Below are 15134 nucleotides of genomic sequence, written 5' to 3'. Positions count from 1 at the left end.
GCTTGATGCATGTCAATGATTCGACCCTTCTCAAACAGACTAACATCTTTTCCACGACCACAGGATGTGTCTTTAGACATGGTTGTTTGAGAAATGAGAAGCTACTCATTGCATCAGTTGGGGTTAAATAACTTGTTGCCAGCTGAAAGATAATCACCCATGCAGTAATTATTCAATAGGAGCCTCGTACCTATTTGCTTAGTTAAATCCAGGTGGAGACTTTTTTTTTGGCCAGGCAGTGTATATATCTGTTGAAGTTTTATGACATTTGTTTTCAGCAGAGCATTTTTTCCAATAATGATATATATTTTTATTTAAAAATGTCATCTACTCATTCAAAAGTTCAACTATGGGATATAAAATGTTTCCTAGTTTCTTATATTTTCCTGCAAAGTATATTCCCAGTACGTGAGCTCTGGTGGCTGCAAACACCAACATCACACTTGTGTCGGCTGCATATTTATGGGATTCAGAGGTTACAAACGTATGGTAATGAAATTAGATTTGGGGTGAGTTCCCTCTTTTCACCAGATTAACGTCAACATCACCGCTGTGATTCTGCACCGTGAAAAGTGGAAACAATTAACAGTCACAAACCGATGCGCTGACACCATCTGTTACCTGTTACTTTAAAACCGAGGTGCTGGATTGCTTACATTTTGGGGTTACAAAGGTGTTTTAGTTGTGCAAAGAAAAAAAAAATCACAGAAGACAGCTTCAAGTGTAAGAAAATACAGTGACAAATATGAAATCTGTTAATTGCTACTGTTCCCGTTAGAAATGGATTGTCAAATACATTCATGCCACGTATCCTCGTTATAAAATCATTACATATTCTGCAAGGGTCACGTCGTTCCTATTTAGCAGTTTCTTCTACGAGGAACATTAATTCATGATAGCGCTGACATTTAGCACGAAAAATGGCTTCGGCACAGCTACACAAATATTCACTCTTTTTATTTGTCCATTTGCTCTCTTCTAATGTCATGTGATTTATTTATTTATTTATAATCTACACAACCGCACAGGTGTAAAAGGTGTCACAAAATAAAATCTGTTACTTGTGATTTTATTTGACTGCTACCCCCTAAATAAAGATTTAGCCAGCGTTTAGGTTCCAGTCTTGCATCGCTCTTACAACTGAGCAAATACGACGGAGCTTGTGCAGAAAGTGAACCCCCTTACTGTATCGCCTTCATAGTTTTTGAATAAAACCCGAGAGAAATTGCACGTGGGAACCCTTCACACTAAACCACAGCATGTTAATCAGTGTTTATGTTGACTGTTATATCTGCGCAGTAGTGCTAAGTGCTGTGAAACCGACTTCACAGCAAATTGCATCAGTACATCCGACCTGTCTTTGCCCGATTCTATTCACATCTTCGCTTTAGACTCTTCCTCTGTTAGGATAAAAGTATCTTGGCGGCGTAGAGCAGTATCCCGCCCAGTCCGGCGGTGGCGGCGATGGCGATGACCCTGACTAAGAGGAAGTCCATGGAGTCCTCCAGCTTGGTGTGGAGCCGCAGCACCTGCCGCTGGGTGTCCTCCCGGTTGCCCGAGTTCTCGATAACGTGGTTGGCCAAGCCGCGCTTCTCGTTGAGCGGCATTTGCGCGGCCACTCGCTGCTCGGCCTGCTCCTGGGTCAGGCCGTCCCTCTGCATCAGGCGCGACAGCTGAGTGGCAGGGTCACTGAAAAGGAACAGACAATGGAGGTTATTTATGGAGCAGCCAGTGTGTCTCGTTAAAAAAAAATAATCCAGAGGCAGTGACTCATGCTAATAAGACACATAGAGATAGAGGGAGATGGAGAGGGGTAACTAAAAAAACTTGCAAAAACTGGGCTTAATGGGCAATTTCTGTCAAAAACAAACCTCAGAATATTTAATGATTTCAAATATGAAGACGGTAAACAGTCTAAAAGTGATGTGGACTCACCAGTAAACTACCACCGTGTGGTTGAGAAACTGAGTGAGACGTCTGGTCTCAAAGAGAAGGGGCACGTCCAGCACCACGTAGCGGTACCCTAGGGAGACGTCGCGAAACAGGACGAATCAGCGTCAACACATTTTCAGAATCCAGATAACGCCGCTCAGTTAATTACTTTTTAAGAACACGAAACAAGCGGAGAATGAGAACTTTATGGATATCCTGAGATGCTAAAAGAAATAAGCTGAGCTGAAACCGAAACAGCCCAGACTCACCTTTTCTAAACTATCACAGAATCCACTCTCACCTCTCAGAAAGTAGAACACGATCTCTTTGAGCATCGCTTTATGGATCTCCGGGTGAGTGATGGAGTTCAGCAGCTTCCTCTTTTCCGCGTCGGCGAAGATTATCTGGCCCAGCTTCTGCCTGTCGATCTCCCCGTTCTCGAGCAGGATCTCCGGCCCGAAGTGGTAGACGATGCGGGAATAGGCCGGAGTGTGCGGCTCCACGACTGTTATCAAGAAAAGGTCATTGCGTTATTAAGCAAACGGTGTAAAAATGTGGAGTCTTAAACTGTTGCTTTGTGGATTTCAATGGCACATCAGCTCATGGAAACCAAGGGAAACATAAAGAACAAAATTTTGTAATAAAATATATTACATCTTACATTTTCTCCTTTTCACGAGGCTGTGCACTCTTCACCTAGTTCTGTGACCTTTTTATCTAAACCACATATAAAACACAATCCCCGCAGAGACAACCCCTCGTGATTCATACACGCTCTCCAAGCGCTCGTCTTAACGAACCTCGCTTATCTGAGAGACTGTCGCCTGAAGACGACTTCAGCCCTATGACACTTTCCACCAGCGTCTTCATGTTGAATCTGCATTCACCGTGTGTGTGTGCACAGTGCGCGCAGCATTAAACCAACCTTTCCTGGCCACAACGTCAGCATCGATAATGGGGCAGCCCAGCTCCCGCAGCATTGAAGACACGGTGCTTTTCCCTGAGGCGATACCTCCCGTCAGTCCCACCAGGTACATCCTGAAGGCAAAGACACAGAAACTGATTTTTAAATATGCATGCGTGTGCTTATCCACACGTTGGACCTGGAGAATTTCAGGGTCACGCAGGTTAATTTGAACATCTTCTAACTGCAGGTGAGGCGAGTTTGAGGTGTGCACCACCCACAGGTGATCCAAATAAAAAGCTTAACTCTCCTCCAGTCATTTAAGCCACATGGACGAGTGGTGGAACCTCTTTGTGAAACTCAAACGCTGCCTTTGTTGCACCTCGTGCATTGAGTTTATGTTGAAACGGCGTCAGAAAAGCGGTAATTCAACTGTATGGATGTAGTTTTTGGTGCTTTGCTGCTGTGTTTGTGTTATTTAGCCCAGCACGGTGACTAAAATAATAGAAACATGTCGTGACAGTTGATTCAACAGCTCTTTCTGTTATTTTAAACAAATACTGATGAGCTTCGTGGTGCAAGGATTTGATGCAGGACTGTTTTTTTACTAGCGTACCTAATGAACTGGCAAATAAAACAAAATTGCTGCTTTGTGGACATAACAGGACAGTAAACACACAACTTTTACTCCTCCATTACATGCGCAGAGAGTGTTACACCCCTGACTGTCCCACCGTAAACAAAGACAGGTAGGAACTAAAATCTCAGACTACTCTCGCTGCCTCTTAAGGTTTGTCATAGTTAAATACTGCATAGCTACACATGTAAATAAAGCGCAGGAGCTGATAAAGATATAATTATATAATAAATTTAATCCTGCAAAGTCTTAACATGACTTTGCACAACATAAATAAAAGCATATCCTTAAAATATCCCAAAAACTAACGTGTGCAATCACTGAGGTTACAAAACCAAGGGAAGAAGATATTTGCATTTTATCCTCCATGAGGCTGTGCACCCTTCACCTACTTACTGTGACCTTTTTAATTTCAACCACATATAAAAACTGGACAGTTTTCATTAGTGTGTCTAATTGTAAACAGTATTTAATGCTTATATGCAAACAAATATCTTAATAAACACATTCAGGAAACTGATTAAAGATTAAAGAGCTGCGTTTTTGTTTAATAACCCGCCCCCTGCTGTTGAACTGGAGCACTACACACTCAACGCACATGTCTAACTTGTTTAACTGGTCATAAAGTCAAACTTTTAAATTATTCTCGACTAAAACCATAACAAGCCCCCATGTTGTCTGGCTCCATTCAGAGTTGCTGTTTCACCCCAAACTCGAGTTATTTTGTCACTTTTTGTCAATTAAACCTTTTATTTTTTACCTCGTAATCGTGCGTGGCTCCTTAAAAGGACTGAATGTACAGTGGGAATCCGTGCAGAGCCACCACAGAGCCTGGGGCTGGACCAGTGACAACAACCAGGGATGCTAACAGGCTAACGTTAGCCAAAGCGTTGGATCAGGTCGGAACGGACACGAACGACGACGGCGCCATTTTTCACCGCGACCGAACAAATATTCTGCGCACAAAAAAATATATAAAAGAGTTAAAGGGCGTCGTTTTGTTAAGACACAGCTATCTGAAACTCTTTGACTTGTTCTCAACTGACTGCTAACAACATAGCTGCTTCTTGGCTTGACGGGTGCCACCTCGAAAACCTCCCGACGTCTCTTCCTGCCTTTGACGTTTGTTCCGCTTTTCAAGTTCCCATTCAGATCCAGTAGAAAACAAAAATCAGGGACACACGTTCTCCAGTACGTTTATTTTAGAGAAAAAAACAAAATATATGTATGGCTGAAAATTGTTTTTCTTAATAAAATAATCGTTTCCACATAAAATACCTAAAAAAAAAACCAACAACATAAAAATAAACCTCGCAAGTCCATTCTCCAATTGGAAAAATACTAATCTCCTGCTTTCTGATCAGCACTTTCCTCCGGCATCTCCGAAGAAACAGGCAGACCGGAGGAGCCGTGGGAATGTTTGGACCTTTTCCCCCTGTGGACCATTTCGCCTCCGTTTTCCCCTTCCTCCCGCTCCAGTCGGCCTCTTTTAACAAAATGGTTTATCCTGGACTCCAGGCTCTCGCAGCACGGACGCTCCAGCAGCGGCCGGTAGTTTCTCTGCCTGCTGCCCTCTACGAGCAAGCAGTGGGTGGAGGACACGCCACCTGTGGATGAAGAGCGGTGAAACAATTTTACTATGACCGTGTGAGGTTAATCAACCAAATACTGAAGACTGGAAGTGAAGGCAAAATATTAAAAGTAATGGATATAGGAAGTATCTGCTATAGATTTTGGGAAAAAAAAGATGTATGAAAAGATTTACTTGGCCTATTTTGAAAGCAGTGGTGGTGCAAAATTCTTTAACCCTATGATTCTTTAAAGGAATCTTGTAAATTTGGGTACATCTGGTAGATTTGTGCATAATTCGTGCAGAAGCTGCGCAGCGCAACATCCAAATCCTTCCTGCCAGGATACCTAGTTAGCTCACTGACTATGCATGAAATATTTTAGTTTTCGACTTTATTCCGAAAGACAATATTCATTCTAACCTGGCTAACTTGGCTAATGAAAGTAGATATTCAACTTATATATTTCTAATTACATGCAACAGACTATTTTGCAAAGGTTTTTACTGGTGACAGGCCCTTTTGGACCAAACTAAATGAAGCTAAGTCTGAAGATCAATAAGGAAGATCTGTTCCCTATTTAATATGCAGATGGTAATAATATAATCATAAAAGATGGAGTTGCAGCTGCATTTTCAACTATGTTGCACGTTTCACAAACAGTTTATCTTCTTGTATTTTACGTGCAAAACTACAACGATTGTTTACACCAGGTGCTTCCCACATCTCAATCCTCCAGTGGCTGTCACGCTGCTCTCACCTCTGGCTTCCAGACCCTGAATCATGCCGTGGAGGACGTGGGCCCTGACTGCGCTCTGAGTCCAGTGTTGCTGCAGAGTGGACAGGACGTGGGTCAGCTCCTCCGTCTCCCGTTCCCAGCTCAGACCTTCAAAGTGGCAGTCGTACAGCACCAGAGGATAATCTACTGCCATGCTGGAAACCAGAGAAACAACAGGAAACTGAATCACATTGATGCAATTCAAGATTTATACTTGTACCTGTGTAGATATTCTTAAAGCGGCTAGTTCACCTGTACTGGGGCTTCCTGGGGTTTTTCTCAACATCCAGGAGCTGATTAATAATCTCTGGGGCTTCCAGCTTCTGCCCTATCAAGAGAAGCAGTGCCATCATGCAGCGCACCTGTAGCATAACACAACAGGAAAATCACTTAATACCAAAATAAACCCAAATTCATACGAATACAATGACTGGCAAGGAACATAATCTATGTCTTTAATGGTCTATTGTGGGAAAATGAGCCATTGTCTCCATGTACCTGGTGGTAAAGGAAGGCTAACCCTTTGATCTCAAATATAAAGAGGTCATGCTGATTTGTGCTGGAGGCGTCCAGAGGCTGCACAGGCTGCACAGGCTGGACTGTGGCCGACAAGATGGTCCGTTCAAACTGCAGGACTCCGTTGCCCACGTCCATTTTGCACAGGTTACGAAAGTCATGAGTTCCCTCGTACCTGCAAAGATTTCCTTAAATTAGACAACAGCGTCAATGAATGGGGTCAGTGGTGCTTTTTGACCGTGCGTCCTCGCCCACCTTTTTGCAGCATCTGCCATCGACGTCACATCCAAGGAGCCTCGGGGGAAGTAGTAGCGGTAAGTGCGGGACTGACAGTCAAAGCGTGCGCTGAAACCTTCTGCTACCGGAGCCCAGTCTAAGATCCGAATGTCCTGCGGCAGGACTCGGTTCAGCATCTTCACATATGGAAGCTCAGCGGCAGCAGCAGCGTTCGACTTGGTACTAATGTTTTCAGGGAGCGTGATGCCTAATCCTCCACAAAACTGTGTGGAACGCAAGTCGATGGTTATGACCTGTGAGGGAGAGACAGATGAAATAAACCACGGAGTTCTCCTTCCTTAGTTTATGAAGGAACATTTTCACCTCGGTGAACTCACTTGGGAAAAAGCACTGACTCCTTTATCGGTGCGACCGCAGCGGTGGTAGTTGGAGCTCTGGCGGTCCTGAATCAGCCGAGTCTTCAGCAAAGCTTCGAAGAGCCTGGCCTCCACCGTGTTATCCGTGTTCTCCTGAACCGCAAACCCCTGGTAGGCCCAGCCCAGGTAGGCCAGCCGCAGGGCCACATGGCACCGGGGGTGCGCAGTAAAGTCAAAAGGTCGGTCTTTGCCTGCTTTCTTCCTCTCCTTTCTGCTGGTACTCGTGTTCCCATCACTCCTGCAGTCTGGGTTTTCTTTAGGAGACGGACTGACTTCACCTCCATCTTCACTGCTCTCCTTCAGCTGGGATTTAAGCTTCTCCAGCTCTGACTCCAGCTCCTTTATTCGCTGGGTTAAAGCAGCTGACATGTTGCTTTAAGAGAAAGACAAACAAACATTTAAACTGAATAAATTAAATATTTACATTAGTGCTATTAGCAAATCTTCTAAACACTTAAAAACTGCATTCTTATTTATCTTTGCTCACCTTAACAAGTAAATAAATATCAGACATCTTAACTTTTTTAATTTTAAGTTAATTCACAGTTAGCTAGTCTGCCACTAGTGAACTCACACTCTGTATTGACTAGCTAAATGCTACACGCAGCCTGTTAGCTCGTGTTTGGAGTTAAATTTAAAACATTTATTAAGACTTATTAGTGACTCTTAAATATTATTATTATGAATCAATGTGCTTACCGTTGTTTTAAGTTTCTGTTGTATTGCTAAAAGTCTGCTTTGCTGTCAGCTTTCTGGCTTTCAGCTAGAGCACACATGCTAAACTCCGTGGTGGGAGTCGGACCGATTTGGCGAGCGGACGCATTTCCGGTAAAGGGTTTCTGGGAAATGCTGTTTACTGTTGAAAATACCTTATCATGATAATAATAATAATAATAATAATAATAATAATAATAATAATAATAATAATAATAATCAAATAATAATAAATGTAGTCTAAAATAATAAAACATAATTAAATTATAATCACTGGACTCAAGTGAGTGTAAAAAAAAACTTTATAAATCTTAAAAATCATCCTAGAAATTACTTTAAGTAGAGATATAACTCATTTGCTCGAGATAAAAAGATTCTTGAAACGTCAGCTGTTAAATGTAAACAAAAATCAACCACAACACCCAAAGTATGATCAGCCATATTCATAGTAAGCAGAGGATTTTATTCATGTTGTCATAGCAAGTGTTTTCCACGTCATACACCTCAATGGATCAAACTATTTCTCTGTCATATTGCAATAACAACACAGAAACGGTGTGGAAACACTGGTACAGCCTGGAATGATTTAAAATGCAAAAGCAAACAGATAAAATCCTTGGGAGGCATTAGCTTTAGCTGATGTCCTCATAGCTCTTTCGTTTTATGTTCAAACACAGGCACACGCCGACTAATACTCCGAAAATCTGTAACAGGCAAAAGGATTTGTGTTAGTGGCAGCAAATTAACTCAAAGACACGTTGGATTTTGATCTCAAGTTTAAAAAACAGTAAGTGCATGCCGTCTGCTATTTAGTCCTGGTCTCAGTGTTGTGTTCTGTCCACTTCTCTTACTAAAACAGTGGACTACAAATTAGGAACAGCAGTTATGTTTGTTGAAAAATTGCTGCAGGCCAGATTAGACCCTCTGCCGGGCCGTTTTTGGCCCTCCGGCCGTATGTTTGACCCCTGTGATTTATACCATCCTGTCCGTAGTTGTATCTGTATTGCTTGCAGGAACATTTTCACATGCAGAATTTTTGAGATTGCATGTAACATAACAGGGAAATAAATGTGATTTAATTTAAAAATTTTCTTTTTTAATCTTTCAGGTAATTGTCTGACTGGTTGCCAGGGGGACACTGCAAACACTGTCCCTGTAGCCATTTAATTTAATTTTTAATATCCCATAATCTTATTTTTCCTGTAAATATTTTGTATATAGATTTCTCTGACTGTCTAAAAGAAAACAAAGTCAGGGTAAGAAATAGGGAACACTCTGTGACTCTGTTATACATAACTGTGGCATGACGTATTAATATGCAAGTATTTGACATTATATCGACATGGGTTCAAAAACAAAATGCACTTTACCTCCGTGATTCCAAGAGCGATGCAGACAGCGCCGACCCACAGAAAGTTTTTCAGCAGGAAGAGCTTGATCGCCCCGATGCAGCCCTGAGGACGAGCACACGGTCGTGAAACATTTGTTCGCAGTGATGACGTGAAATTCAGTCGAAATGAGGCTTCACAGCTGACCTTCGTGTGCACTTTTCCCTTGTCCTGTCCACAGCCCTCACTCTTCACCATGCAGCAGGAATCGGGCACGGCCTCGTGGTTCTCCCAGCCGGTGCTTCTGGACCAGTCGGTGTAGGTGTCTGCACCGCAGCAGTGGAACTGGAACAAGGAATATAACACATTAAAAAGCACTGAAGGTGTATTTATTACTATTAAACTGTTTTGTGACCATTCATGCACTGTAAAAAGTAGATCTTACTGGGGAGGGAGGAGAATAGGGTGGGTGAATGGGTTGACAAAACATTGGACACTTCCATAACATTAGTCACACATTTATAAGTCACGTAAGCTTGAAAGAACACTTGCCTAACTTGATTAAGTTGTCATAGCATTGTTCCCAACTGAACTCCTTAGCAGGAGGTCGGGGTGGATGGATGGATCTACAAATCATAACTAACAATCTTCAAATGTCCATAAGGCCTAGCGGTTAAGATTAAGATTTCTGGCTTTTGCCCAGTCGTCCTGGCTTTGACGTCTGGTGTTGAAATCTTGGTTTCCTTCATTGAAAAGATTGACCGTAGCTTTTGGTTGTCTGGTTTTCAGCAGCTGAATATATCAGGCTGCTGTTTTGCCACTAGGGGTCTGGGCAAAGGATACTTGGAGGGGTATCTGCAACCCCTCACCACAAGATACCTCTGCTTTCCACACACTGGTCCTTTAACGTAGAGGACGGTCGGACAGTTGGGGCGAAGTGGGCTCAAGATTGAGCTTTGGGGTATGTTGTTATAGCTCGAAAATGTCATAGGGAGGAGGTTGGGGTGGAGTCATGGGTTGCAAAGGAGGAAGTTTAGTCATGTTCTTATAAACAGACAAATTCTTGTGGAGGAGGTCAAGGTGGATTGATCAGTTCCCGGGGCGGCTGTGGCTCAGTAGGTAGAGCGGGTTGTCCACGAACCAGAGGGTTAGCGGTTCGACCCCCGGAATGTGCCACATGCCGAAGTGTCCTTGAGCAAGACACTGAACCCCCAGTCGCTCCCAGTGCAGTGGCACTGGTGTGTGAATGTGTGTGTGCTTGTGTGAGCGAATGGGTAGATGTGTCTATGACTGTAAAGCGCTTTGAGTACCAATAGGTAGAAAAGCGCTATATAAAAGCAAGGCCATTTACCATTTACCATTCCCATATGGTCTAGCGGTGAGGATTCCTGGTTTTCACCCAGGCGGCCCGGGTTCGACTCCCGGTATGGGAATACCTTTCTTTGACCTCTTGGAGTTTGGTGTGCATGATGGGCCAGTGGGCATACAGATTCAGCAGGCCCTTTAGAACAGATTTCCACTATAATGTACATAATTATGCTTTCATTCATTCATAATCACATGTGTCCATTTACTTTAGGCCCAGACACACCAAACTGGCGTCAAAGAACTAACGACAATAACATTGTTGTGAAAATATTCGTCCATTTGTCTGTGAAGGTTCTCAGTCATCCAGGTTATGGTATATCCAAAAAAGTTCAAAAAAAGGCAACTGGACTTGCAGAGTTTTTTGAGAAGACATTTCACCAGTCATCCGAGTAGCTTCTTCAGTTCTAGGGGACTGGTGGGAAGTCTGAGGTTTAAGGAGGAGTTCCTGTTTAAACCTTTTTTTGAACTTTTTTGGATATTCGTCCATTTGAATGTTCAGACTAGCTTTTTCTGTGTGCACTCTGAACTTCATCCTTAGTCCGGAGCATGCAAATGAAACACTGACCCTAGAGAAGGACCTTTTTACATTTTACCTCAAAGTGGTCATCGTCAAGGTTCTCCTACATGCTTGAAAGGATGGGGGAGGGGCACTCAGCTGGTTGCTATCTCCAATCTCACCCCTAGAGGCCTCTAGAGTCTTCACACTTGTGCTTTAAAACTGAAGAACTTTGGACCAATCGAGCAAAGTGGGCAACTTTAACAGCGGGAATTTGAGCATTGTGTGCTATCACATAATCTTTATACATCATCTTTAAGGATTTTTTACTCATTGTGCTTGAATCCTCTGGCAGATTAATTATCTCTACCAAGTGGTCTAACGATGAAACGCAAAACTCTGCATGTCACCTTTTCCTGGATCCTGTTGACGGCGTGTCTGTTCTCCGGGCTGTATTCACTGATCACCCCTCGTGCTTTGGTGTTGATAGCACTGTTCATCTGCAAGAGGGCAGTCTGCAGAGGAAATAAGATTATTGTCCCGGCGCCATCAGAACTGAGCTCTACGTAAAGGGATGTCCATTATCTGTGACCTCAAATTATTCCCTTTGGACGGGATTTAAAAGCCTCACCCTGCTGCGGAAGACGTAAAAGGCAGCTCCGGTCAGTATCTCCAACATGATGATCACTATCAGGATGCAGATGAACTAGTTCATGGAGAACCAGAGTGAACAATGTTTGAGATCATCTCCATTAAATAAGCTTTACAATAACCATCTCTTGCAGCAGGATTAAAACGAGGAAACACAACTAATAAAACATCTTTAATTTATGCCTGTGCTGCACAGCCAACCACAAAATTCTAAATACTGACTCCCGGCATCCCACAGAGATCTTCTTGATGAATTAGGAGACAATCTCAAACTCATTAGGGAGACTGAAGGTACTCACACAAGCCACCATAGAGGAATTATTAATGAATGCACCGAAATGGCCCAAGAGGGATACGAGAGCTATGGTGACGCCCACTGCAATGAGGACTATGGCAATTTTAGACAAGCCACTCCCCGCAAAAGTGCCGATCTGTATATAAGTTGAGTACTGCAGCACTCCGATGGTGATGAGGGCAACTCCGGATGCCTGAAAAACAGGTTTAAACAAACTGGACGTTAACACAGTACCAAGAATTTATGGAGTCAGGTCATTGGGAGGAGGTTGAGGTGTGTGAGTGTACCAATAAAACCTTGGCCTGATCTTTAATGTTGGCTTCATGGTATCAGCAATGTCCCTTATGTTCTAGCGGCTATTATTCCTGGTTTTAAACAAGGAGATAGAAAAGTGAACTGGCTTTAGTTACAATTTATGAAGTCAGGTCTAATTGTGCGGCGACAAAGTCATCGGGAGGAGGTTGGGGTCTGTGAATGCACCAGATTTATTTCCATCCAGTGTTGCATTCATTTTTCACCAAGATCTTGTATTGATGATGGGAGAGTCTGACCACTGCCCAAAGCCTTCTCCAGCACATCCCAAAGATTCTCAATGGGGTTAAGGTCGGGACTCTGCGGTGGCCAATCCATGTGTGAAAATGATGTCTCATGCTCCCTGAACCACTCTTTCACAATCTGAGCCCCATGAATCCTGACATTGTCATCTTGGAATATGACCATGAACATCAAGGAAGAAAAAAATCCATTGATGGAATAACCTGGTAATTCAGTATAGTCAGGTAGTCAGCTGACCTCATTATTTGGACACATAATGTTGCTGAACCTAGACCTGAGCAACTGCAGCAACCCCAGATCATAGCACTGCCCCCACAGGCTTGTACAGTAGACACTAGGCATGATGGGTGCATCACTTCATCTGCCTCTCTTCTTACCCTGATGGTTCTCCACTATCCTTCCATTTTTAAATAATGTGTTGGACAGTTCTTAACCCAGTTTTAGTAGTTTCTACAATCTCCTTAGATGTTTTCTCTGCTTGATGCATGCCAATGATTTGACCCTTCTCAAACAGACTAACATCTTTTCCACGACCACAGGATGTGTCTTTAGACATGGTTGTTTAAGAAATGAGAAGCTACTCATTGCATCAGTTGGGGTTAAATAACTTGTTGTCAGCTGAAAGATAATCACCCATGCAAATTATCCAATAGGAGGCTCCTACCTATATGCTTAGTTAAATCCAGGTGGAGACTGTTTTCTTTGGCAGTGTAGCTAAATAAAAAAGTGATCTAGCTTTCAGCACAATTTATAACAATTTAAGTCATGGGGAGGAGGTTGGGGTGTGTGAATGCAGTAATAAAACATTGCCCTGATCAATAATGTCGGCTGCATGGTTTCCGCTGCATGATTAATAGTGTAGATGATTCTGGAGAACAGTCCCATATGGTCTAGCGGTGAGGATTCCTGGTTTTCACCCAGGCGGCCCGGGTTCGACTCCCGGTATGGGAACGACTCTTTCTTAAAACTTGGTAAATTGCTTGATCATGTTTGCACTGATGATGGCAAACTCAGATGCTTAAAAAACAAGTTTAACAACTGGATGTTATCTTGTATCCTGTTAGGATTCAACATAACTCAAAGAAGATAGATCAGTGTCCTGCATTTATTCACAATTTATCAACTTACTTGTTAGTAATGCGGGCATAGAGATAAATGTTGACAACAAAACATTATTTGTATTTCGTAATATGCATTTCAAGCATGTAAAAGCTCAATAAGGGCCTTTTTTGCCCAAATTTGTAACTGCTCTCTTTGCTCATCCACTGAAACCCTCAAGACCTCCTAACAGGAATGTGTTTGATTCACTCGGGAGGGCAAATTAATTCTCTCAGCGCCGGATGTTGCGGATTGCTTCCACTCCCCTGCATCTTCCCTCGCATACAGTAACAGTTTCAGGCTAACGGCTCATTACAGAAGCAGCAGGCTTCCTAAAAACAGTTATTAGACAACTGTGCTCTCTCATGAGAGCAATATGCATTACTTTTTTCTTTTAAGACAATTTCCAGATAGTTTGATTGATTCAGTTCATTTTTAGCAGTCAATAAATCCCGTTGAAGCAGCACAATTAAAAAGTCCCATTATATCTTAGCCCTGCTAATGCACTGACTGTAAATAAAATAATTTTTCTTTAATAAGTTGACAGTTTACTCACCAGGAAGATGGTGTTGAAGAAAAAGAACCAACATTTTATGCTGCAAAATGAGCACATACTGAGGCCGGGTGTTGGGAACTCTAAGAATGTAAATGAATTTAAGAGCAGAGGTTATGTTTCTTTAGCCCGAGTGTGGAGCATCAGACTGAAACCTGCAGGAAAGTGGAATTCAACCGTGGATGTGTCATGTGACCGTATGAAAATGAACAGACGGCCTGATAACTTTTAAATTGATATGTATCATGAAAACCTGAAGCACACCTTTTAGTTTATTTGAATAGCAGCATCACGCATCAGTGATCGCGGAAAGCGCAGTAAAACGTGATAGCGGCCTCCATGCATGGAAGGATTACACGACAGCGGCGGCGACGGCGGCTCCCTGGGAGCAGACAAATGTGCGTTGCAAATGTTCTGCATGACCCTGTGTCCTTGTAGTTGTTTTGTGACTTCCTGGTTGAATACGATGACCACTGTAGCAGATTTGCATGTCCCTCTGCTGTCAGTGATTTACTTTGTAGGAGTTTTGAATCTTATTTGTGTGTTTTTCTGGAACATTCCTGGGTCAGTGACCCGTCCATCCTCTCTGTATATAAAAGATTTTGTTTTGTTTGTTGTCATTTCAGATTTGTAAAATTTCCTGTGCTTGCATGTGTGTTGTGCATTTCAGTGAAGAATGGAAAAGAATTAAGAAACAACATATTCATGGTATGTACACCGATCAGCCACAACATTATGACCACCGACAGGAGAAGTAATTCAGTGTTCTGCTGAGAAACTTTTGGACCTGGCATTCATTGGTGTGGATGTTACTTAGACATGTAGCACCCACCTAGACCAGACCAGACACCCCCACCCCATAGCAATGACGGCAGCAGCCATCCCCAGCAGGATGCAGCCACAAAAATGCTTTAGGAACAACTCAGAAAAAAAACAAAAAAACATGAAGAACAGCACAAGGTGTTGACCTGGCCTCCAAATTCACTAGATCCCAAACTGATCAAGTATCTGTGGGATGATCCACAGAGGCCCCTCCCCTCAAAGGCCCCCCCCACTAACAACAATCTGTCGCCAGACACCACAGGACA

The 15134-nt window shown here is 42.9% G+C and overlaps 3 protein-coding genes across 3 annotated transcripts; all 3 read right to left on the bottom strand.

Annotated features, from left to right (window-relative positions):
- Positions 1–306: 306 nt before the first annotated feature.
- dcakd (dephospho-CoA kinase domain containing) lies at positions 307–4557 on the bottom strand. Its single transcript, XM_084567955.1, has 5 exons — positions 4234–4557; positions 2858–2970; positions 2234–2437; positions 1936–2023; positions 307–1689 (listed from the first exon to the last, which is right to left on the bottom strand). Exons 2-5 carry the CDS (start codon positions 2967–2969, stop codon positions 1404–1406), a joined length of 690 nt encoding a protein of 229 aa, XP_084424081.1. The 5' UTR covers position 2970; positions 4234–4557; the 3' UTR covers positions 307–1403.
- A 117-nt stretch (positions 4558–4674) lies between these two features.
- pus3 (pseudouridylate synthase 3) lies at positions 4675–7792 on the bottom strand. The gene is made up of 7 exons (XM_084567954.1): positions 7688–7792; positions 6950–7361; positions 6591–6865; positions 6318–6510; positions 6072–6181; positions 5802–5974; positions 4675–5080 (listed from the first exon to the last, which is right to left on the bottom strand). The coding sequence occupies exons 2-7, from the start codon at positions 7355–7357 to the stop codon at positions 4815–4817; spliced, it is 1425 nt and encodes a 474-aa protein (XP_084424080.1). The 5' UTR covers positions 7358–7361; positions 7688–7792; the 3' UTR covers positions 4675–4814.
- A 542-nt stretch (positions 7793–8334) lies between these two features.
- Positions 8335–14106, bottom strand: LOC311503997 (CD63 antigen-like; the record flags this gene model as incomplete). The annotated part of the gene is made up of 7 exons (XM_084566938.1): positions 8335–8406; positions 9073–9156; positions 9238–9375; positions 11305–11409; positions 11526–11600; positions 11845–12033; positions 14050–14106. 7 exons carry the CDS (start codon positions 14104–14106, stop codon positions 8335–8337), a joined length of 720 nt encoding a protein of 239 aa, XP_084423064.1.
- Positions 14107–15134: the final 1028 nt, after the last annotated feature.

Source organism: Chelon labrosus (assembly GCF_963514085.1).
Source record: "Chelon labrosus genome assembly, chromosome: 19".
NCBI classification, from domain to species: domain Eukaryota; kingdom Metazoa; phylum Chordata; class Actinopteri; order Mugiliformes; family Mugilidae; genus Chelon; species Chelon labrosus.
This window is presented reverse-complemented; position numbering and strand designations above follow the sequence as displayed.